Source organism: Epinephelus fuscoguttatus, linkage group LG4, assembly GCF_011397635.1.
Source record: "Epinephelus fuscoguttatus linkage group LG4, E.fuscoguttatus.final_Chr_v1".
NCBI classification, from domain to species: Eukaryota; Metazoa; Chordata; class Actinopteri; order Perciformes; family Serranidae; genus Epinephelus; species Epinephelus fuscoguttatus.
In genome coordinates this window covers 33,685,947-33,711,493 of record NC_064755.1, presented here as the reverse complement: position 1 = coordinate 33,711,493, position 25,547 = coordinate 33,685,947, and the positions used below count along the sequence as shown (strand labels likewise).

Sequence of the window (25,547 nt, the reverse complement as noted above, 5' to 3'; positions counted from 1 at the left end):
TTGCACCGTGCATTATGAACACATTATCCTACAAACACGACAGCAACTACATAAATAAAAGTTACAATAACATTTATTAAAAGCAATATTCTTAAGGAAAATACAACTTTGAAAAGCGCCCTATTATTAGAATGGCATTTTCATTGGGTGATTGCAATCATACAAAATAATAATAAATTGAATGAAAGTTTAACTGACTGGTATGTCACTGGTAACTGGCGAGGGTGGCAACATTTAATTGAATGGTTGACTAATCGGGCATATACCTAACATAATGCAAACATCACATTTGAAGTGAGTGTGTCTTGGGGCTTGCACAATATCAGATTCTCACTACGTGATCATCCTGATCAAATGACTTTAAGATAACGATATTATCGCAATATCTGTAGGAAATTTGAGGGGATGGAGATAAAGTGAGAATGGAAATAAACGGGAATTATTTATGAGGTGCTGGATTATTTACACAGTATTATCTTACTTGAATTATTGACAAGATATCAACGTTTCATTTTTTAATATGGTCAATATCGGTATATCCCGACATCTGTAGTGTGCCTGTGTGTGTGTGTGCGTGTGTGTGGTGAGTAATAGAATTTGTGAAAAAGAGACACAATTTATACCTGGTAAAATAAAATTGTAATATTATCAAATGAAGTAATGAGTGATCAACATGACAGTGATCCATCCATCTGTCTAGGACTGTTGAGTGGTCACACTTACGCAGGTGGCAGTGTTTGCCCACATAAGGGGACGGGCAGTGGCATTTGAAATCTCCCTCCAGGTCCCTGCAGATGCCTCCGTTCTTGCACGGCTGGCCGGCGCAATCATTCACATCTACAGAGAGATAAATAACACCGTCACTTACTGTACTCAAACATAAACAGCTCACTGGTCAACTGTTATCAGCCTGTCTGAAAGCAGATCACAGTTGGTTAGAGGTATGAGTGAAGATCACGTCATGCTTAAGAGACGGGGTTGGAGATTTCTTCATCTGCTTCACACTGATGTTAGTTGAAGCCATGCCAACAGGACTGGAGCTGTAGTAGACAGGAGGTTAGAGAGAGGAGCTCGTTTCTTGTCAGACAACAGCCTTGATCAAGAAATCTGTTATCAAAGAACCGGCTGCATCAGGAGATCATGTGGTCAGGATGTGGAGCATTTAGTGAAAGGTAGGAGGAGTAAACACGTTTCACAAAAAATCCCAAACTTCATAAGAAATGCTGCTTTCAAAGAAGAGTCGAGGATCATTTTGGGTCATTTCAGTCTTTAATTTCCTTGTAACTCTTTGTAATGCCTCTTGATGGCGCCTCACTGACACTGTCCAGCTCAAAGTCTATTAGATGAGTCAGAAAGGAGGAAACCGAATCAGTAGAATAAAACGGGAAAAAACTCCATCTTTCATCTCTCCCCCACAAGAACTGTCAGTGTGACTAAACCAGCTTTGAACACACTCTATATTGACCGCATACGCAAGAACAAGGCACAAATTTAGCTGCCTGTATAGATGACTGCACACCAAAAAGAGGGAGATTTCAGTCAGTCGCTAAAGCTTTAATCCTCAGTGGCTGTTATTATGGAGGAAAATGCACGCAAACAGCCCAGGCACACCGATGTTATGTTTCTATCCAACAAACACACACATGGCAGCATCTCCCTACCCACATGCTCCCTCCATAAATAGCTCCGTGTCCAAGCATTCATTTTCACACTGTCACAGGAGGAATGCAGTCATTTTGAAATGTGCATCCACAAACTCGGGATAACGAGGTCCACAGTCATGACATCTCTGGCTCTGGGAGCTCATACTAAAATCACATAAAACAAACTATTTCTAGAAGCAGCAGCAGGATATTTTAAACATCAAGTTCTCAACGCTGTAAATAAGCTCTTTGATCAATTTACTGTCTTGGAACAACTCAGCAGACCTCTGTATGTATATATGCCAATATATTCATCATGTTAAGATATCATGGGCTTTTTAAGAATGTTCAAAGTGCTTTTTTAAGGCTACAGGAAATGTAATCTAAGAGGTATTCTAAATAAGGATACTGCCTAAAGCCCTGTTTACAGGGGACTAGTACTACTGTACCTGGGGACCTTGTGTGATTTGAAAATTACGCCCTCACAACTGTGTTTCATGCAGTGCATTCTCACGGGATAAGTGAAGTCTGTATTCTACTGTAATTTACTGACATTATCCCCGGGATATGATGCGTACAGTCATTTTTAATTCCACTCTACACAACACACAAACACTTCACAGCTCCACTAGCGGTGATGAACAGCGTTAACCTCCTGTTGTTTCTTTACAAGATGGGTTAAGAAATAGAACTGATTCTGCAACAAATTGTCACTTGTTATCCATCTCATCATCTTTTGAGATTTCGCTCTTCTGATTGATTTGAGCTTGCTTTTTCTGCAAGCAGGTCTCCATACTGTGCTGCGAGACGAACCTCCTGCACCCGAAATGCTGTCCTAACTTTAATATGTTAGGTTATTTGTGGTGGAATTTTTTCTTGTCAAATTACAGAAATGGATGATTCTCATGGGATTAAGATCACAGACGACTGCCGAACTTATTAAAAATTTTTAGAGGCCCACAGGTATTACTGTAGTCAAGTTGTGCTGTAAGATCACTGGTGTTACTTTTATTAACCTACAGCATCTGTATGAAGAGAGGGTCACCTCTAAAGCTTGGTCTATTGTCTCAGACTCTCAACATCCCCTCCATGTTGAATTTCAGATGCTTCCAACAGGGCGGAGGTGTTGCCTTTTTAATGTTGCACTAAGAGTTACAGATCATCCTTTGTCCCGTCTGCTATCACTCATCTTAACCAACAGTGACCACTAATGTCCATGATTTACCACCGACAGTGTGTGATACTGGATACTGTGTGTCATGTATTGTATTGTGTGTTTTGTTGTACTCATGACTACTGTCTGTATCTCAAATTCCCCCTCTGGGACATTAAAGTTTACCTTTCCTTACTATACTAGTCCTTTGCGAATAAGGCTTTAACAGGGAGTGAGTTAAAATGATGCTACAAACTATAACAAAGGCAGGATGTGCAGAACCCATTTGGTTAGGTCAGTCTTTGGTAAATAACAAATACAGTTGAGTCAGTTAGCACAACCCACAAGAAAAGATAAAAGGTTAAAGTTTACTCTTGTGCACATTATTTTAAAGTTTAACTAAAATCAGACAATTATTTAATTTAAATCAATGCAAAGATTCATTATTCTTTCGCTGCATGGGGCACAAACAACTCTGCTGTGTGGCATTTGAGCAGGTTTCCAAAACAAACGTCAGACTTACTGATGCTGACTGGACCAAATGTTGACATGCTCCATGATGTTCTCACCTTGTGTCTGAATTTAGCCCCCCTACAACCCAGAGACCTATATTGATAATTGATGACAGACTGACGGAAGGAAACTCCTGACATGCGTCAGCTGGTGGCTCCTTCTCCAGTAAGAGGATTGGGCACCGGGAAGATCATACAGTTTGGTCTGCTCCAGGATCTAATCCATTTATCTGAACCAGAGGGAGGGGGTGTCAGCTGAGGAGGAGCCCTGAGACAGGTAGAGGAACACGTAGATGCACGGCAACTTACGTAATAAACACGTGTTAGCTGAAAAAGAGTATCAGTAGGAAATTACGTTTAATGTTCAACTTGTTCAATAAAATAATGTTGGAAATAATATTCTTTTTATTTAATTCAACAGCAATTTGTCTTTTAGCATTATACTGAAAGCAGCAGAAAGGCACAACTGAGTACACTTAAATGTCTGTATTTATATCATTAATATATGTCAAAACATGGCACATATCTTCCTCATATCATGCAGCCCTAGCTGAAATATATACAACTCATAGTATTCTGATTCACTGTAACCATGAAATGACTTCAGGGTAAAAACCCTCTTACTCTAAAACACCAACCCAGAAAAACAATACTGACATCTAATCAGCTGTTACATATTTAGCAGTATCTGCTATCAGCACACTGGAGGGCAGAGCACGTGCCAGAAGGATCACCACTCCATGGCCTGCATCCAACAAACCCTATAGCTCATAAAAGGAAAAACAGCACACTACCACAATATTCACAGCGTCAATATCTGTCTCAGCGTGAAGCGAAAACCAATACAAATCACATGCGGCTTGTTTGAAACCTGACCCTGATCGATGCAAAGCCAAGGTCAGCTGGCAGTGCATGTGGTGATCAGCAAAGTTATCTACATCCAGGATCTGTGCTACAGCCAGCAGGATTTGGGCCTAAAAAAAGGCCTCAGCCCACGATGCACTCAAACTTCACAGTCTGTGATGTTTATGGTTTGACAACAACTCTTTCCTACGAAGCCCAGGAGCAGTAACTGTAAGTCAAACTAGGAAAAGTCAGTAAAGAAACTTCAATATCTAAATACTAAATTTATTGTCAGTATGAACATCAACGCAAAATCTGCAATGGGCCTGCTGTGGGGAAGAAAGTTAGTCCATTCTTCCTACCAGTGATAACTTGAAATAAGTTAATTACATATTTTTAATCACCACTCTCACCGTTGCCATGGTACAGCAACCAAAGAGGGGGGAACTCTAAAGGCATTATGGCCACCCGATAAAACCACAATGGCATTATTAAATAAAAAAAAGGACCAAAGGTTTCCAGATGTGTAATTTGCTGTGCACTGTGTGGACTGGCTGCAGTACCAGGAAGCGCCAGCAGCAACCCAGAATAGCTCTGAACTGGATCTCTGCCAGAGTGCCGCTCTGCTGGAGGGATGCGGAGCTCTGAGATGAAACTACTGATGTCATAAAGTATATTTACAGAACATATTATTTAAAGCTGTGTCTCTGAGAGGTCAGTATGAATAGACCGAGGCATGGTGACATCAGATCCTGTCCACTGGTGAATGATAGCTGTGGTTCTTAGAGCTGCAACGTCCGTCGCATTTTAATCCATATTATTGTATTTCTGCAGTTTGAATTTTAGATTTATTATTATTGTAAGATCAGCTCACCTAACTCAGAATGTATATTTGCTGCAGTAAGTTTTGTTAACTTTTTTTTAATAACTCTGCAGAGAGAAACTCAAAAACATCTTAGTCAGAGAAATAAAGTGTCATCAAAACTCACTAAGTCATGACTATGCCCTTGTGGTTTAAATAAAAAAGGGAGTCTGGGAAGTTGTAAATGTTGGATTTCCCCCTGCTGGATGTTTAGTTACACAACACTATATTATGGTTACATATTTACACAAATGTGGTTGTAGTTTCTGAAGGATCTCAAGCATGGCGCTCAACCCCTAACTGCTTCGTGGTCAACAGAAGAGGAATTACAGACGTGAATACACATTACTTGCTCAGCTAAACTAATTTTAAGTTTTAAAAAACGTATTTTAGAAATAAGTTTTCATAATGTGCTAGTTTAGCAGAGCTGGATATTCAGGATTCAATACTGGGCATGTCTGGATCTTTGCTTTCTACAGTAAGATTCTTTGTTATTCAAACCAACTTAATGGCAAGGCTCAATAATGTATTCAGTAATTTCAACACGTATGATTTCAGTTTCACCGGTTCCACATTCTTACATCAGCTGTATCGACTTAATATTTATGTGGGCACCGTCTGTGGTTAATTGTTGTTACAACCCCTATAGCTCTGTTGGTGTTTTCATGTTGATATTTACCTGTCAAGGGTCAGCCTTAACAACCAACAGCTGCTGCTGTTACCTAAGTTCATGCTGTGATTCCAGGTAAGCAGCTTTGGGGATCTGACAGGACAATCTAGTTTGATTAATGCAGACAATAGTAAGCAAGAAGCCTGATTCATGACGTGAGTTTACCAAATAACAGGCTTGTTTTGGCTGGTCCGACTCATTTTCAGTTGATACGGTTCCATAGAGCAAATTCAACACAGTTCATGCTTAGTTACTATGGCGACATATGCTGGGAACTAACCTGGTCTGGGGCAGGCTAACTGTCAGGCTAAGGTTGATTTATGGAGTTCCTGTAACACTGACCCAGCAGGAAAGCAATGATTTTACCACTGACTTTCTGGCGAGCTGTCACATTATTCACTTTAATAACCACTATCAGTTAATAAAATTAAATTTATAGATAATTAACTTTAATAAGTAACAAATTATACAATGACAAATTATAAGGTATGAACCTACATACATGTTTAATTATAGAGAATTTGAAATCAAAATTACCCCAATAGTATAACAGCTACAAAAATAGATAACAACACAACTGCAAATATGCTGACCAGAAATGTGGTACTTAAATCCATATACCTCTGTCCTTTATATTCTTGATAGGAAACCATGTTTAAAAATGTACTGGTTTAATACACTTTAAACAAAGTAAAAAAAAAACACAGGGCTGCACAGTGCAAAAATCATATTAAGATTATTTTGACAGATATACCTCACAAGTATGTTCCCTTATGCCTGGAATTTGATTTGTAGGCTGATTTGTGGGCAACACTGTAGCACCACAATGCTTTATTTTTAATAGTATGTTGTAAAACACTGTACCTTTATCAAAAAAAATGCAGCTCCTTCAATTTGGATATTGCATTTGGCCGTATTTGATTAATTGTACAACCCTAAAAAAAGTTAACTTAAATGTGTTCAGTGGGTGTATGTAATGAATAAAGATCATGAGATTGGACAGCTGTAGCATCAACTTGATCATGCTTAAGTGCTTAAATAGCCTTTAGGCATGCTTAACATAGTGAACAATACTTTTATATATAGTTTAGTACCTGCAGCCACGTTCCCCACTCAGCTGTTGTTGTTGTTTAAAAGTTCCACAAGTGTTTAATCTATAGGCTATATAATGTAACCTATAGATTAACTGAGTAAACATGTGTACACTCACAGCTTTGAGGTTTAATATGTGTATTCTTGTGTAAGGTATTTTAATAACCTACAGGTTTTCAGTTCTCACAGTTTGAGTGTATCAAAATATTTTGTTACAACTGAACTTACTTGCTGCTACTTTAGGACTCAATCAATTAGTTATTTCTTGCCAGCCTCTCTCTGGTTTTGTTTATGGCAGTTGCATCACCTTTTTTTTTTTGGTTATAAGATGTTTAAAATCTTGATATATTTCTAAAAGTAACATCGCCGCTCTCTTTACCATGGCTGTTTGCCATGGTGTTATCGATTTGATCCCTGTTCGATCTCTCGGGCTGCTTAAGAATAGCACACACAAGCAATTATCGGAACTACTTGAACCCGTGCCGAACCAGTCTGATTGCGTGAACTTCAAGTGACCTTTATGGAACTGCTTCAGCCCCAACTGATTTCTTGGTTCGTTCCAGTCACGTTTTGGACTTCTTTTTTTTTGCATGCTTTATGTAACAGGCCTTAAGAAATGCACACGAGACAGCACAAACACACACGCAAACACACATACATATATATTATGTACACACACACACACACACACTGTACTACATAGGGGACATGGAGCCCAGTCTGCCCACACTACCACATCCTGGGAGGAGCTGAAAACTCTCCCTTAACAAGTGAAAGAGCAGCACACACATACACACCCCCTTCAGCAACTTCCAAGAAGCAAATAACTGCCTTAATCTGTATGAAAATCTGGGATTTAGAGACCATAACTAGAAAAAGACTCCTTTTCCCTCTCTGTTTCCATCCATCTGCTTTGGCCCAAAGTGAAGTGCACAGCGATTGACATCTCTCTCTGCATCTCCATAGTTGAGCCCCCCCTATACGCACACACACCGACACACACGCACTCCTTCTCTGCAACCCATAAAGGCTTTTAGGGCAAATTTGAAAGGACAGTCAGAAGTGCTGCAGTCAGACCTGAGTAGTGAGTGTGACATTGTCAGGAGGGCAGACTTAATTCACCGTTCCGCCTCCGCGTTCACTTTTCCGCCCGGCAACAGTAGCAGCGCTGACGTTGCGAGCGCTCAGCGTGGACCGCTACTTTCTGTTGGCTAGACTGGCACGAGGGAAGAACTGTGTGTGTATGTGTATGCTAAACAGCCTGTATATGAGATCATGAGCAGTGTGTGGTTGTTCATGTGGGATGTGCAGGGCGCATGTGATTAATCTTTTTCCAGTAGAGATTTTCTTGCTCCCTTGATCCATTTCTCAGAGGAATTTTAGACCTTTAAGGAGAAATGGATTCAGCAAACAAACATTTGTTTTGTGTTGTTAACTACTTATCATAACTGGCAGTAGGACTTGATGGAGAGGACGTTGCTATTTTCTTCCTTTATCCTATTTCCAACTAGTCACTCTTCCACTTCTGTACTGTTGTGTTTTTCTATTTATAGTTTTGGAGATGCAGTGGTTTGTGTGAGAACAGATTCTTGTACATCTGACTCCAGTTTTTCAACAACTCCTGATCCAGCTCCGCGTTTAACTGTTTTTTTATTACCAAAAAAAAAAAAAAACAACAAAAAACAGTTTATACTCCAATGACAGGTTCCCATACATCCTCACAGTTGACTAGTGAGAAGATTGTAGTTACATTTCTGAACTTTTTTATCAACTTCTAACCCCAAATGTCTGCCTAACTATGCATTTTCATGTGTGAAGTGAGTGTGAGGATGCTAGTTAAATGTTTAACGACACTACGCCTCCCCGGGTTCACCACAGTCGCTGGTTTTCTACAGCTTGTCTCCTTCTCTGTTTCACACAAACCATAGGAGCTGGCTGCCATGAGCCTCATTCCTTGGCCACACATGCACACACACACAAATTAGAGAGCACTTAAACTGTCACAACACAGTCATCAGTAGCTGTGAATGGAGGGGTACCTCCTTGACCCAGCAGTCCTCAGGGGGGGTTCTCATAAAGCAACACGGTCAAATAAATTCCCCTCATCATTATCCTTGAGGCATTATCTAATTAGTGTAAATGCCTGCTCTGCAGAGGGCTCTTACTCTGGCAGCTAAGCTAACAGGGCTTGCCAGAAGACTTGTAAATGTATGGATCTGATGAGCTGTGATTTATGGTTCTCAGGGGTAAAAGAAAACACAAACAGATAACTTGGCTGTAGATTTTAAGTCAAATGACAATGTTAGGCATGTAAGTATGGGCTAGGGGAATTCTAAATTAAAATAGTTGGTAACTTGGAAACAATTAAACTGGCTCAGAAAGGCATAACTATACTTTCACTAATGAGGCATGAGGGAGTTGAATGACATCTTTTTGTGAGACAGGACGTCTTCCTGTCTGGGTGGGTGAGCTAATAAAAAGGCGGTGTATCTGACATGATCTCACTGCCGGTTCTGCTGCTGGCCTTGACTCATAAACAAGGAGAGATAGTGCTGAACTCAGCGGTTTCTCTGTCTGTGAGTGTGTGTGCATGTGCATGTTGTGTGTGTGCCTCCACATGCAGCCAAGAGAACAGAGAGCACCTGGATCTAAGACGGAAAATAGACCACAGCGCAAAACACACACACATACACACACAGCATTCTTTCCTCAAGTCCCATTTCCACTGTTACCTTTTCTCGAACTTATATCTGCCCCTTGGACACCTAGGATAAAAAGGCATACATGATCAAACAAAAAATGCAATTAAGCTTTTCCTAAAAGTCCCACTTGATTCCTGCTAAATTACTTCTTTGTGCACACTTGGCCACTGTTATTCTGCCGCCTCTCCCGCAAACAGTAGCCATCTGTCTGTGTGTGCAGGGCTGCAGGCAGTTGGAGGAGCGCAGCACATGTTCCCACCGTTGCTTCCCTCTCTTGGGCTGACCCTGACTGAACCAACCTGGTGTGAGTGACGTGTGAATGGAGCTCCCATAAGGACGACAGCTGTCTGTCTGGTGGCCACCACTCACAGCAGCTGTCTCCATGTTAGTGTGTCAGGTTAGACAGATTAACAGGGACCTCATTACAAGTGCCAATTCATTATATAGGAATGTACTATATCTACACTCAGTGAAAGAGAGATACCAGCATATGAGCAGCATTGTGACTTTTAGTTTGGTGTGGCGCTGTTTGTGAAAGCAATGAAGATGTGCTGCAGTGAATGATCAAGATTATAATTATGATTAATAATGGCATAAAATTGATCATTTTCAATAGCTCAAAAACAACCCTAATTACACTTTTAATGGATAATAAATTGGCACCAAAAGATGTTTAGTGGGTATGTGATAGCACCTAAGACATGCCCACTGATCTGGCATGTTGCAATGCTGATAAGATATTCTTCCAAAACTCATTCATAGTCAGTCTTTCAGTGTATTATTACACTACAGGGGTGCCGTATGATCTGGGAAAGGGCCTACAAAATATTAATTAGCTTAAAACTTTTAATCTGGCCACAACAAAAATGCTAACAAATAAAAACACTGAACAACTTTCCATGAATCATGATATAAATATCCAAATATGACAAAGTGGAACTGATCTTGAATTGTGTCAGAATCAGCCTGTTACCCCTAACCTCACATTTATGACACAACTCTCCAGGAAACACTGATAGCTATTAAACAGCCACTGATATAACCCCAATAAAACTTTTAAGGAGGGAGCACAGACTTACTGTTCTGGCAGTGGGCTCCTTCGAAGCCTGGCTGGCACTTGCAGACATACTCGCTAAAGACGTCACCCCGGCGGGAGTGGCCTGTCACCTCGCAGATGGCATCATTCTTGCACGGGTTGGGGTGGCAGGGCCCTTTTGGACAAGGAGAAATTCACAGAAAAGGAAGGAGAGGAGTTTAACAAGTGTAAAAAATTTCCCATCATGTGAATGGAAGCATTCAGTTGCATAAAATGCCACCAGACACCACAGGCATGTAGTATAGCCATACTTTCAAATGTTTTGGTGGCATCTCGGCATGCTGAACTGCTGAACTCTGTTAAATACACTTTGTTCGACTTCACCAAACCACAGACTGTATGGCTTATAGCTGCTGCGGTAGTGGGCCAATCACATGTTGCGTTAAATCAAAGAACGCTCCTGGGGAGTGGCAAAACTAAACACGGTCATCTCTTTCCCGGATCTGGATACAAAAAGGATCGAATGCAGGAATTGTTTCGATACTACTTGGGAATGGGTTATTTCGGTTGATACCTTAAAAAGGTATAAAGTACCAATATTCAGCCATATCGAGCGGTTCTATGTATGTAGGAATTTGGTTTGGTTGAAGATCAGGCTTAATCTATGTACATTTTACACTGGGCTCACACGACACGATATCAGCCCAATTATAGCCCGAGGCAGCAACCTACGGTCTCGGCTTGGATCGTGAATGACAATGAATGTCGTATGCACCAATCCATCGTTTTTTTTCATGTAGTGTGTCATAGTAGACAACAACCAACGCCATGTCTGGGAAGCCTCACGACGTCCCTGACAGAAAGTCTAGCATGTTTTGATTGTTTTTTTGGTCATTCATGCCTTTTCCCATCACAGCAGTCACTCTGACCAATAGAAACACAGAGCGAGTCACAGCACCAAGTCACGGCACAATTTTATGACCCCACAATTGCTTAAACTGGAATAGTGACTGTGGGAACGGACAAAAATGTTGTGTATTGTGAACCCAGCAGTAGAAAATGCAATTAATCTTTAGGTCAGCATTTGTTAAAGTTTTGCCGAACTGCTCACATGTAGAATTACTGACTGTGTAGCTTTAGAGCTGCAACAAGTCACTAATTTTCTAACCAGATCGTTCTAAGCACCAAGAAGTGATTTATTAGTCTTCATCGTCACAAAAAAAAAAAAAAAAAACACTTCTATCGGAGACTCATTTCTATCTTGGAAGACTGACTTACCAGTCTCAGTCTCATTGCAGGTTTCTCCAGAGAAGCCGTCAGGGCAGATACAGATGAACGGAGATCCTGCCCCGGTCACACAGGTTCCACCATTAGTGCACACATTCACCTCACAGAAATCACCTGGAGAGACAGTGATTGACAGGGGATTTCGTCAAGTTAAAAGATAGTGATCAATACACAGAACGTCAGGAACCTCACAAACACAGGAAGTAACTCGTTATAAGAATTATTGTGTCTCCACCCATTTTCATATTGTCCCTGCCACAATCAAAGACAGATGTTGGGTGTTTGACTTTGGCTTTAAGACTCATGACTGATAAGATGTTTGTTAGGTGAGTAATGATTATTTGTAGTCATAAAACAAAACTTAAAAAAGTTGAGTAAACCCAGGCCCATGTTTCATGACAGGGAGAGAACATTCAGATACCGTAGTAGCTGTGACTTGTGAATACTTTTGGCATTATGCATGTTTATACTGCATGTTTTGTTCCGTGTGTAATTTCTAGCATTAAAACGAGTTAATACGCAGCTGTGTTTCAGTTTTCAATAAGAAAGAGTAAAACGTGCTCTGAGAGAGAATCAGCTAGAGTCATGTTTTCTCCCATTATTAAATTCTCCACTCCACTCTCCTGTTGTGCTGCTGAATAAAGAGTACACAGCCTGCTGCAGGTTGGATGTGATGGTCTGAACAGCTGAGTAAGCCATCACTACACTGTAAACACAACACAAACACTGGATGCTTCCACCAGCATCACTGCTGCCTGGCCTGAATCAGACGATCTGGCAGCTCTCGGGGCACGAGGGAAATCGTGTCAGTGGGTGGGGGAAAAGAGGAATCGGGAGGCGTGCTGTGGTTTTCAAAAGCCTGAAGACCAAATGAGCTATGATTTACAGTCAGAGAGTTGGAGTCCAAAAGGAGATTTCTGCCCTTTGGAAACTATGACAACATTGCTTACAAAATAATGAAAGGCAAAAACTGGAAATGAGTGAGTTAGCCTTGCTCCTGACAAAATTACAGAATTTTAGTATCCAGTATACAACATAGAGAACAATGAACCAGTAATTACATTTTTCTTAATATAGACACAGCACATAGCATTTTAGAAGTAAAAGTTGCAATTAGACCCTGTTCTGACACTTAGAATATGGAGGAAGTGAATAATTTTATAATTTAACACCCGCAAAAGCAGAGAAGGCTTCTCCAAGTTAACACTTATCATTTGGATAATTGTTAAGGAAATTGAGGTTGGACCCCAAGTGTCAAACTGGTGGTTTACGTACCACAGTGTCTGCCATAGAGACTAAAAGGGAGCTCTGACCCTGTTTTTTTTTAGTCCATCAGCAGGGTACCTCTTCACACCTCAAACTAAGTAGACTCGTGGGAGTAGATAAATATTTTTTTAGACTTGTAAGTGGCATTTTTAGTCCTGCTCAGGGTGTAATTCACAGAGGCCACAGGGCCAAAATGGCATTTTGAAGACCTGCTAACTTCCTGTGCAACCCCAAACTACACATACTTACACACAGGTTTTCCCATTCTTCAAAACACTCAAGGATGAGAGCATCCTGAGTAGTTTGTTCAGTACAAACTCCAGCCAACAGTGAGGCATTGTGGAAAAACTGACTAGCTGGTCTTCAGAGACAAAGAAATCAATCATAAATTATATTCAAAATAAAATACTGCACTTATCAGTTCTATTTTAACCTGATGTACAAAATCTGGATCTATTTTCCTTTAGCAATTGTGGAGTTGTAGAGTAGATTAGCGTCATATTCACTGAGAGGAAAGAGAGAAGAGAAATGAAAACGATCCTCTTTGCCAACATCCTGTTTGGCTGTTTATCCACTGATCTGTACTTCCCATGGATGTCCAGTGTTATCAGTGCTGTATCCAGTGTCATGGCCTTCAAGTGCTTTCACATCTTGTGGGACTGTTAGGCAACAAGCTTGGCTGGCACTGCCAACACATTCTTATCCAAAAGTTGCCGCCTGTTTATCTTTGGGAAGGAACACAGCCTCCCTTCCTACACTGGCAGACAGCTCCCTTCAGGAAACCCTCGTAGCGCTGAGAAATAACAACGTTCAATTAAATGACCTTCCAAGAATATTTTAATGGTACCATCTGACTGATGACCTTGAAATAAGCTCACGAAATAGGAAATAAACTGTCTCTTTAATCGATGCTTGTGGTCTTAAGGGTAATTCAGCTGGGAGCCAGCCTGGGTTTATTGAGGGAATAAAATTAGTGATGTATTAGTCAAGGTGGTCAGCCAAGAGACAGTGGTTCAACCACCAGAGCCTCCTTGAAAATCCCCAAAGTGATGCCACTGTCTGTAAAAACCACGTCCATAAAACTACATGGGAGTGAAGAGAGTAGCCCACTTGTTTATTTTCCCCTAGTCACAGTATATTTGAAATACGCTGGGATTTTAACAAGTTTTGCTTTGCACAAAGGACAGGAGACAGACTCAAAACTAAAAACAACTCTGAATTCAACCAATTAGAGATAATATGCAGTTGTGTGGTTTCCACCCCACATCAACTGTAAACTGCTGCAGTTTCAGAGGAAACCAGAGACTTCTTGTTCCTCATTATCTCCAGCTAATAGAAATAAACAGCCTCAGATAAGCAGGAGTTTATATTACAAGGGAAATATGTGGCTGCAGTTTCAGTTATGTTTACTAAGAAATCACTGCAGAAATATGGACTAGGTTTTGATTTCAACTATTTAAAAATGGGCACACCACAGTTGAAAATCGTCGATTCGCTCATATTGCAAAAATCTAAAACTAACCTCTAGTGTTATCTAGCCTAAGGGCCTGTGTCCACATGTCGTTTTTTTTCCCCCCAAGCATCCTTTATCAATTGTTCCCAATAGGGAGAAACTTTTCAGAAAGGTGCTGGTGTCGTCACTGCCACTCGTTTAGCTACTTTCTACAACAAAGACTGTCACAACAAAAACAGAAAAGCCCATTTGTGGTTTTATGTGATCATGTTATGAGATGTTCCTCTCTGACATTTCTGCCTCCCCCACTACACAATGCAAGCTAATGAAATTTCGTTTGTTGTGCTCATTGCATTGATGAAATTAACTTTTTTTCTCTTTTACTAAGCTTTTATTGATACTACTTTCTACTCAAGATACTGTCCCCTTGAACACTACTGTTAATAGAAACAGAAAAGTTGCTGGTGAATTTTTAATGACACTTTTAAATGCTATGAGGACCTCTGTTGTGTTTGAGGGCAACAGAAATCTCAGGGATCTGATAAATTGGACAAAGAAAACCTAAACTATGGGCATGGCTGGATACCACTAGACCAATGGTTCTCAAATGGTGTGCCGTGATGCCTATACATGTGTGCTGTGGGATTTATCGATAACCACACATTATTGTTGCAATATTTAACTGGGCCTATACAAACAGTTATGATTGAATTTTTAATTGACTGTATCAGCACGTTATTTGCGTCCATTGCCAAATAAGGAGGCAAACTCTACTTTAATTTAATTTCAAAAAGCTTCAAAGGGAACCTATTTGTCACCGTTCATGCCAGAGAATTATGAGTGTGACACATCACATTATCTTACATTATTTCCCATTCAAATGGATGTGTTATTGGTGCTTTGACTAATTTTAAAACATTTAAAATGAATTCTTGAATCATTTTCTTCATAAATATCTCATGACTAATGGTTGCTTGTCAATAGTTATTTAATATAATCAAACAAAAACAAACATTTATGTCGTGATAAGAGTGGCTTGGGCACAAAAAGTTTGAAATCTACTGCACTAGATTTAAGTGTGAAATGCTTTTGTGTTGTTTGGGTAAATCAACCCTTTAAGCTGTTGCAGCTTCCTTTATAAGCACAATTCCCAAACAAATCAGTCATCCAAAAATAAATCAAGTGTGGGCACAAAACTTAAAGTACTTCTTGTCCAGGGGTCTCACTGACCTCTATATTAACCCTTGTTAGGCTGCATGTGCCTGAAGAAGGTTGTTGCGCAAGTAGTGAATCTTTTATTACAGGAACCGCAGCAAAAACAAGCTGAAACATGTTAATGATGTCTTGATATTTTACTAAATGTGGGTGTGGACCTGTAAACCCATAGGCTGGATTCCAAAAACAATATACGAGTCATTTTCATGTAAACACACTGATATTTTCACTAAGGAAGTGGGATAGCTATGAGTCATCTGAGGATACAGCCACAAACACATCTATTTTGCAGCATTTAATAACACAGTAAAAAAACACATTTAATACATCTGTCAGAATTAGAGTAGTGCTAACCCAACATGGTGCCCCACTTTGTCCTCACCACAGTGACAGATTAGAAAGGTATGTGGAGTTATGTTTGGCAGGACAAGCCATTTCCAAAGGGCATTGTGCTTATTCTCACTCCTTATGAGTCACGGTCTGTGCCTTTCCCATGATGCCTCAGCCCAAGAATGAGGTTCAAATACCAGGCGAAAAACACACAGAGCCGTTAGAGCCAGAAACACATCATGATTCAGTGCCCAATGAGACTTGTCAGAGAGAAGTTGTATGTGATTATGCAAAAGCTTGAGCCTCAGATTAAGGACACAGCTGGTGTTGGACATCATCTCAGTGTATTTGACCATTTTTCTTTTAGTGCAAACATATGATAAAATACCAAATAACCTAAAAGAAAGTCAGTTATCACACTGATTTAGGTATGTTAGTATCTATTATTATGGTTTGATGACAACTTTCTGTGCACACAGCCAATAAAACAAGCTTGTATTGGCTTAACTGTTGAACTATTTTGGCCTCTGTACTTCTGCTTTAACATGTGACAACTTTGCTACAAATACTTTAAGAAAAACAGCATCATATTACAGCAACTGGCATTTCGCTTCAGGAGGCTGAGTGTGGCATGAGTGACCATAACAAGTCTTGTGTTTACTTCTTGAAAACAAATGAGCAGCACAAAGCATGGTGCACGGAGCTTCCAGGAGGAGTTACTACAGGTTAATCTGATGCTACTGAGAGGATCAACCAGCGGTCTCAGTCAACATATTTGCCCTCTGACCACATTAGAGCCCAGGTGAATAGACGAAAAGGAATCACAACTCCCAGGGCTACACAGACATCACAGTAAGAGAGGAAAACACCTCAAGACTGTGTGTTAAAACCGTCTCTAGGAAGTCATCTAAGGACTCTGCGCTATGACTGAGGATAAAAACAAGCGAGCCATTTCAGGACATAAGGGTGGGGGCGGACTCTTTGAGGACAGTTACTGCAGCATATATAAAAGCGAAACAGCGACTGATTATGGATATAAAACAGCACTTTAGATAAAAATCGCCTTGAATAAGTGAGCAGTTGATGCGAAACAAAATCATTTCTGGGGGCTGCAGTGTTTCAGAGAGGGTTCACTGACAAAGCACGCTTCTTGCTGCGTTAGGAAAGTACACACAGTGTGCGGCCATGGGCTAAAATCTCTTTCATCTGAATTAATTTTGAGTTATCAAAGATGACAGGGAATAAATCAGCAGTATACAAAGACAGTTCAAGATGACTTTAAAGGGATTAAAGTCAAAAACAAAATGTCTGCTCCATACCTGGTGGCAGTGCAGGGACTGACAAATGCATACATGTGAATGAACATGTGTATGTATGTGTGTGTGTGTGTGGTTACGTCAGTGCTCATATCTGATGTGTCCTGAGGCCTGAAAACAGTAAACGCTCTGCCCTCTGCTCTGTCACGCACACACTGGCATGCTGGAGCGTATAGGCTGGCAGGCGAGTGTGGGAACTCAGTGTTCCAGAAAGAAAAGGAGAGAGGCCTGCATCTTACACTCTCACATGCACACGCAGCCCTTGTTAAAACTGTTAAGGATGTGCATAATGAAAAGGCTCGAGACCTGTAGAGTGCTCATCTAGTCTAAAGACCTGCCACTACTGAGTGCTACAGACATTAGGAGAGGGGAACCTGGACATGTGTAACAGGAAGTGGATTCATCAAGGGCAGACATACCCGAGTGAGTCCTTAAATAACCTGAGTCTTTTCAATGTTAGGATCAGCGGGACTCCAGCTGCAGGTGAGCTTTCTGTAATCTGCAAGCGCTACTCCAGAGCAACACAGCCATCTGCTACTGCTCTAAAAAAAAATTTAAAAAACAAGGGCCAGCCACTAAAAATACACACAGGCGTCACGCACCATCAACCAAACAGCACGCTTTTATCTCAAGTCCTGTAACTGAAATAGAGCCTGGAGTAGTGTCACAACAACTAACTGAATGGAGGTGCCCCCACTGTACGTACCAACACTGTCACTTCTCTGATCACACGAACACGTGTAAAGGTTCTGTGTAAACATTTCTTGCTCTTGGATTCAACTACCTCCACCTTTGTCCTTGGCTCGATATTTAAGCTCACATGACAGCGCGTAAAATATTCAGCACGGCAGATTGGAAAGTGGGGCGACAGACACTAATAAAATGGCCCGAATTAGAAGACGCTCCATATTGCAATGAAAGATTGATTAAGGAAGCTATTCAAAATTCAAATGGAAGAGAAAGTCCTGGGGGATTTGGTGGGAAAAGTAATGATAAAGTCATCAGATCTGAGGAAGACAGCCGCCCGAGGGGAAGACCAAATACGGGCAGATGGTAAGAGCAACACAAACACTCTTATTTCTCTCACACACATTCACAAACTAACTGACACAGGAACACTGGGCTAGGGCTGCCTCTGACCATTATTTTCATTATCAATTAATCTGCTGACTATTTCTTTGATTTAAAGGGTCAGCATGTAGGATTGAGGAGGTATACTGGCAGAAATGATTGAGTAAGTAGGGAGTGGGTTCTAATCAGTGGAGATTGCTATGTTGCATCATCATGTTTCTACAGTAGCCCAGAGCAGACAAACAAAACAATGGCTCTAGAGAGGGCAATTTGTGTTTTTGTATCAGCCACTGCAGTTTGCAGCTCCTCCACAACAAGATTATCAGAAAAACAGTGATTTTATTTAAAACGTGAAACTGCTTTATTCAGTGTCTCTTTACTGGTTTAAATCACCAGGTCTGTTTGATTTGGAGAGGAAGAGACCTCTGTGGATAATTCAGGTACCGGTAAAATACTCCTTAATGTCAGGATCTTGACAACTACGCAGGTTGATTTTAGCGCTGCTCATCGTGGACTATATTGCTGTCATTGTTCATTTTAGTCAAACCATACAGTCTGAAAACGAGGTGCGGCTCCAACTAGAAAACAATGTTTTGATGCATTGGATGTGCTGAATGTGCATATTAAGGCAGTACAGGAGGAGGTGCACATTAATAATCCTCCAGGACTGTAACATGCTCATGCTTGTTTATCCCAAACAACGCGTACTGCAAAGGCAGTTGGTTTGGATTGAGGTTGGAACATGCTGTCACCACAAACAAACCGTACTTAGGGAGGAAACGAACTTGAGTTTGACTGAACCGAAACAATCAGGGCAGGTGTGAAAGTACCCTGACACACTGTTCCTTTAAGTTACTAATTTATTTGTCCATTAATTGTCAGAAAATAGTTAAAAATGCACACAATAATGTTCCAGAGTGACTTTTTCAAATGCCTTACTGTGGCCGAACAACAGTCCAAACCTCAAATATATTGAAATTATTATTACACATGATAAAAGTATTAAAACATCTCATTTAAGAGCCTGAGATAAGCTTTTCTGCTTGAAAATGACTGAAACAATTAATTGATTCTTTAATTTGAATTGCTGACAATTCTGGCAATTGCTCAATCAACTAATTATTTCAGCTCTCACCCACTCCTCCGTTTAGTTGTTTCCAAGTAGACAGTCTTCCAAAACTATATTTAAATCCAGAATAATGAACTGTGTGAGACAGAGTGAGCCACAGCATGTGTTCAGTAATAAGAGAGACCTTATTATTTAGAAGAAATGCTGTAAGCAAAAGAAAAGGGCAAGAAGAGTTTATAGAAAGTATAATTTCTCCATCACATCAACCCAAATAGAAGTCACTGTATGATTTGACTGTTGCAGTGTAGCTGTGGAGAAGGTACAGCCATCACATCTGCAGGAAATTTACCTCCTGGTTAAGGAAGTCAGTTTACTGCCTGATATATTGGCAATTAGACCCTATCTTACACCCACAAGTTAATTTGCACCAATTCTAGCTGAAAAGTGTTTATATGCACCTGCCTAGATCCACAAATTACACACATACACACACTAAAGGCACGCCATTGGTCCAGCGCCTGGCTATATTTAGCCCTGGTTCACTCAGTTGCCCTAAGTGGTCTTGTTGTGAGAAAAGTCTGCCTCAGCCTGACACAGAACACCATTTTCCACTTCTCTCCCCTCAGCAGCGAACAGACAGGACAAGTAAACTACAACCTGCTGAAATGAGCGTAATCAGGTAAAACACAGGGGAGGAAAAACCTTCCCTCAGCTCTTATCCTGCCCTGTAAACATTTTGCATGACACAGCAGCAACAAGTCCCGTCCGTCGCCCCCTTCAGCTCCCTGACAGTGTGGAAAGGTCTCAGCGAGTGCTGTTGTGGGTGGAAGTTCACTGGCATGCCTGTGCTGGCGGCTGCATCCGGAAAAGTGACTCAACGTTGTGGTCAGTGCAACCACACCTATTCTCTACGGCCGTCCCGTCCCTGAGCCTTGGGGAACAAACACTTTGGGGGTGTGTGCTTCTCTTTAGCCAGCATACTATTTCAATTCAATACAAACAAATAGGTAAACAAAAAGTGCATTAAACATTTATGTGAGTGATGCGCTGGGGAAGATTTTGCAGCCTCTCTGTCACGCAAGTCTATATAAGGACATTGCAATAAAAAGACATGGAAATTCGTCTAAATCTAAGTTAAGCAGAATAGTTTGGGGTATCTGTAAAAATATATTTGGTTCTGTAACCTGGTTCCAAGTTAAGTAGCTGTGTTAATCTCCAAATTGAACAAATCCTCTAATCATCTTCATCCCATAATGAAGTCACATGCTTGCGTCTGCAGCCTGCAGTGAGTTGTCAACACAGTGGATCAATAGGAGCATTTAAACATGCGCACACTACAGTGAAATGCGATAATTATTGTCCTGTCAACCACAGTGTTTTGTTTCAGCCTCTATTGTCTATATTGTCACATGTGGAGTCAGTTTGCTTATTTTCTGATCTTTGTCTTTGCCTTTTCTTGTTTAATTGATACCGTGTGTGTTTAGTGTTTTTGTGGGAACCCCTGGAAGACGGCGACGACTTTGTGAAAGCTACAGGGGATCTAAAAAAAGAATACAGAACAAAACTAATCATGTTATAAGGTTTTCTAAGTGAATGTAATGCTGCATTCTGATTCAATAAAATGATTCTGAGCCAAAGTCATGAGCTCCATGTGCTATTGAGATGATCAACCTGGTGCTTCAGTTTACTTCCACTGTCCTGCATATCTCTTATACAGAAAAAGAAAAATGACTGAAAAGGTGGCTGACCTTTGGATATGAGCATTGCTCCATGAGGCATTCCCTGCCCTGAGTCCTAAGTCCATCAGACACAAAATACACAATCTGTCTTTCACACAGCACCAAACCCAAGTCATGAATTCTTCCCTTCTCAATGCTAAATGGAAAAAGGAACATTTCTACATTTGGAAAATACATCGTCACACCAAGAAAAACACTTGTGTGTGACATGTGATGCCTTCTCCTTGCCTGGTTTGGAGGCAGAAAGTGAAGGCAGGAGAATCAGGCCATTTTAGTCTTTGTCAATCGGCCTAAATGTGTTTGATGCATGGAAATGCAAACAAAGCCCACTGCCAATGGCACTGGGTTAACACTGGACAAGTATAATAGCCAGCCTGTGTGGTGTGCTCCTTAAAGGGGGCACTCTGCACAACACTTACCCTGAGGTTTCGCTTCCGTAGTCATGCATTCATACATAACAGGAGCATCTGGCCTACAAAACTCCAGATATTATTACAAATCTTTTTTTAATTATACAAGGTGTCTGAACATTTAACTGACTAATATTTCAGACTCAGAGCCAAACAATGTCTCACTTCTCACATTCCCACACGTCCTGTCCACTCATTCAAAATGAAGGATCCCTTGACATTGTGCACCTGGCTACAAATGCCCACTGCTCCGTTACTTTGGTGATGAATTGACGGCGCCACTTGTGCCAGGCTGACATTTAAATCACCACATACCAAACACACACTTGACGAATTAAAAAAAAATAACAATATGAAGTACATTTCCACTCAGTAGTTTTGAAAACAGAGGGACAGAGAGTTACTTCAACGAGGGAACTCAACTGAAACATTGAACGCCTCATTAGTAACGGACGTTAACGGGCGGCGGTTTGAACTGTAAACAAACACAAAAGAGGACACTTACCGTTCACCCCAAACACCAGACACGCTGTGAAAAGTTGCAGCCAAAGGAAAAAACTTCTCTGCTCCTTCATGGCTGCTGTTTTGTCGCCAGTCGTTGTTCAGCTGCAGTTAATTAGTGAGTTAAAGGGACGACGGCAGGAGGACAGCGGCGCTCCGGACGTTGTTGCTTCTGTGGCTCGAGCTTGTTGTGCGGCTCTAAAACTCCCAGGCAGCAGGCGTAGAGCAGGAGCACGTGCGCCGCGGCTCTCAGCCAATCACAGCCTGGTAGTTTAATTGTAACTCCGCCCCCTCCTTCCCGCTGTCGGTGACCAAAAACAACACACACACACACACACACACACACACACACACACACCCAGTGAGGGCAGTAATCACCCTGGAAACAAAAGAGGCGTTTATGGCTAATGTGCTGCATTTAATTAAATGGCTTGATTAAGATCTTTGATATAAAACCACTGAGAGGAAAATGATTGGCCCCCTAATTTTGGCACAAAGCTGTGACCTAATTTAGTGTTTCCATGGGGCTACTTGAAGCTTACTTTTCTTTAATAAGATGTGGAAGAAGAAACCAGTGGTGAAATTAAACACTCAGTGTACTTAAACAAACTGTAGACCTACTGTACAAATCTGAGGTAGGCCACAATACCTTAGTGTTTCATGCCACTTTATATCTTGCACTTAGGCAGCAATACCAAAGTGTAGAAACAGGCTACTCTGTTACAGTGTAAAAGTGTTGTATTTAAATTTTTACTTGATTAAAAGAAGTACAAAAGCATTGGCATCAAATGATATTTAAAGTGCCAAAAGCACATATTATGTATTCCTTTATTATTATATATATATATTATTATTACAGAACTGTAACTATATATGTGTATGTGTATAATTAAAATCACTCTGTGATGTTGTGAAATAAATCTAGTGGAGTAGAATGTACAATATTTGCCTCTCAGGTGTAGTGGACTGGAAGCAGGGGCATGAATACACTGCTCAAAAAATTAAGGGAGCACTTGAATCACACATCAGATTTTGATGAACGAATTATTCAAGTAGAAAGTCTTTACTGAACAAAATGATGTAACAACAGTCAGTGGAAACCAAATCATCAACCCACTGAGGCTGGATTCAAAACCACACCGTAAATTAAAATGAAAAATGCAATTCAAAGGCTGATCCAACTTCAATGAATGTTATCATGGCAACTCACATTATGACTCAGTAGTGTGTATGGCCCCTGCCTGCCTACTCCCGAAAACATCTGAGCATGCTCCTGATGAGTCAGCGGACGGTGTCTTGGGGGATCTCCTCCCAGACCTGGATCATGACATCAGTGAAGTCCAGTCTGGACAGATGCGGCGATACATAACATCCCATAGGTGCTTGATTTGATTTAGGTCAAGGGAACGAGGGGGCCAGTCAATGGCATCAATGCCTTTGTCATCCAGGAACTGCCTACACACTCTGGCCACATGAGGCCGGGCATTGTCCTGCACCAGGAGGGACCCAGGGCCTGCCGCACCAGAGTAACGTCTGACAGTCACTCTGAGGATTTCATCCCAGTACCTAACAGCAGTCAGGGTACCTTTGGCTATGACATGTAGGTCTGTGTGACCCTCCAAGGATCTGCCTCCCCAGACCTCACCAGACCACCCACCGCTATAACCGCTCATGCTAGATGATGTCACAGGCAGCATAACGTTCACCACAGCATCTCCAGACTCTGTCACGCCTGTCTCATGTGCTCAGTGTGAACCTGCTCTCATCTGTGAAGAGAACAAGGTACCAGTGGTGGACCTGCCAATTCTGGTGTTCTCTGGCGAATGCCAATCGAGCTGCACAGTGCTGGGCTGTGAGCAACAAATGATTCAGACTGCCACCTTGGAACTACACCTGTGTTTTCTAAATTAAAATGGTGCTATTTGCTATAAAATGCACCTCTGTCATAAATTTCATTTCTTTTCTTTTCTTTTCTTTTCTTTTCCTCTGGGCCCATGGTAACTACCTTACGCCACTGACAAGAGGTATCAAGTAGCCTATTATGACATGGAAATACTCAACTAGTATAAAGTGACAAGTAGGTTTCGTTTCAGCGGAGGGCAGGGGACAAGTATAGGGGTTAGGTTTGGGTTTGTCTGCCAGAAACTTTTGAGTGCCGATACGCCAATTTGTGCGTTTTCTGCATCAATTTACACTGCACATGTCTTTAATTTTGTCAAAATTATAGTCTTCTGCTACTTTCCTGTTTTTATTTGAGGATGGCAAATACATATGTGCTAAATATTAAGGGGGATGTGTCCCCTTGATTTTCCCCTGAGATCTACTCCCATAACCCCAAAATTGTAAGTTCAGTACCACTGCTGCTTTCCACCACTGCTATGTGGGCCTACTTCTACTCCACTTCAGTGTAGAAGGAAATATTTATTGTAGTTTTTACTCCCAAAACATCTATTTAATAACTCTAAGTAAGATTTTAAATACCAAACATGTTAGGAGCTCATAGAATATTAATATTTATCTTGTGAAATATTTTCAATGTAAGACCTTTACTTGTAATTGGGAATTTTTCCAGTGTAAGGCCACCACTAGAAGAGTGACACGTTTGTATCTGAGGTTCATTCTTTCAGGTTTTCATATGTGAAATATTACATATACACCACATGTGCCATATTTACTACATGTGACATAGTGATCACTTCAAGTATGATTTTATGTCCCTTACAGAGAACAAAATTGAATCTATAGCTTGAAATGTGATGGCTTACACCTCACATGAACTGTCTGAAAACAACACATTCTCACTCCAATCTTGTCACATATTGACGTTTGGTCATGGCCCTTGCGTCCACATTGACGTGAAAGGTACCCTGGGTGTGTGTGTACTTACAGTCTCTTTCAAAATAAATGCACTACGTCAGTACAATAATGCAAATTGACTTTTTTTTTTCCTCCAACAACTAACGCACGTGGTTGGGCTTAGGAAAAAGAACAGGTTTTTGAATCTTACAGGAGGCAAACACCACCCTCCCAGATAAAGGTCAGTGCAGATTGAGACCAGGTTGAGAACTACTTGAGGGATATCTGATTTCCCATTTCACATGTGAACAGCAAGATTGGATCACTAACTTGGAGAGATGGGCAACTGTCCTGGGGCTAAACTCCCCCAGGTGCTAACAGAATCCCAGTTTCATTGTATTTCAGATGGCTTTGTGTAACTTGATTAATTACACATTTGTTGAGGAATTTGAAGTACTTACTATGAATACAATGCCACTTAAATATTCCCCAATTCTGTGGCTCTGTCATTTATATGGTCCTGTGTCAAAATTTTAAGACTTTATTTTAGTGTTGACTGTAAATGTGGCAACTAAATAGTT

General features: G+C 40.9%; 1 protein-coding gene across 2 annotated transcripts in view; it reads right to left on the bottom strand.

The window, feature by feature from the left end:
• Positions 1-22,371, bottom strand: part of mfge8b (milk fat globule EGF and factor V/VIII domain containing b) — a 32,982-nt gene extending 10,611 nt beyond the window's left edge. Inside the window, exons 1-5 of one of the 2 annotated variants that reach the window (XM_049573329.1) lie at positions 22,175-22,371; positions 11,792-11,914; positions 10,557-10,688; positions 9,508-9,540; positions 724-837 (exon numbers count right to left, since the gene is read on the bottom strand). In XM_049573329.1, the coding sequence (XP_049429286.1) occupies positions 724-837; positions 9,508-9,540; positions 10,557-10,688; positions 11,792-11,914; positions 22,175-22,244 (472 nt within the window). In that variant the 5' untranslated portion in view covers positions 22,245-22,371. The remainder of the gene's footprint in view (positions 1-723; positions 838-9,507; positions 9,541-10,556; positions 10,689-11,791; positions 11,915-22,174) is intronic. The other variant, XM_049573331.1, reaches the window with a different exon arrangement.
• Positions 22,372-25,547: the final 3,176 nt, after the last annotated feature.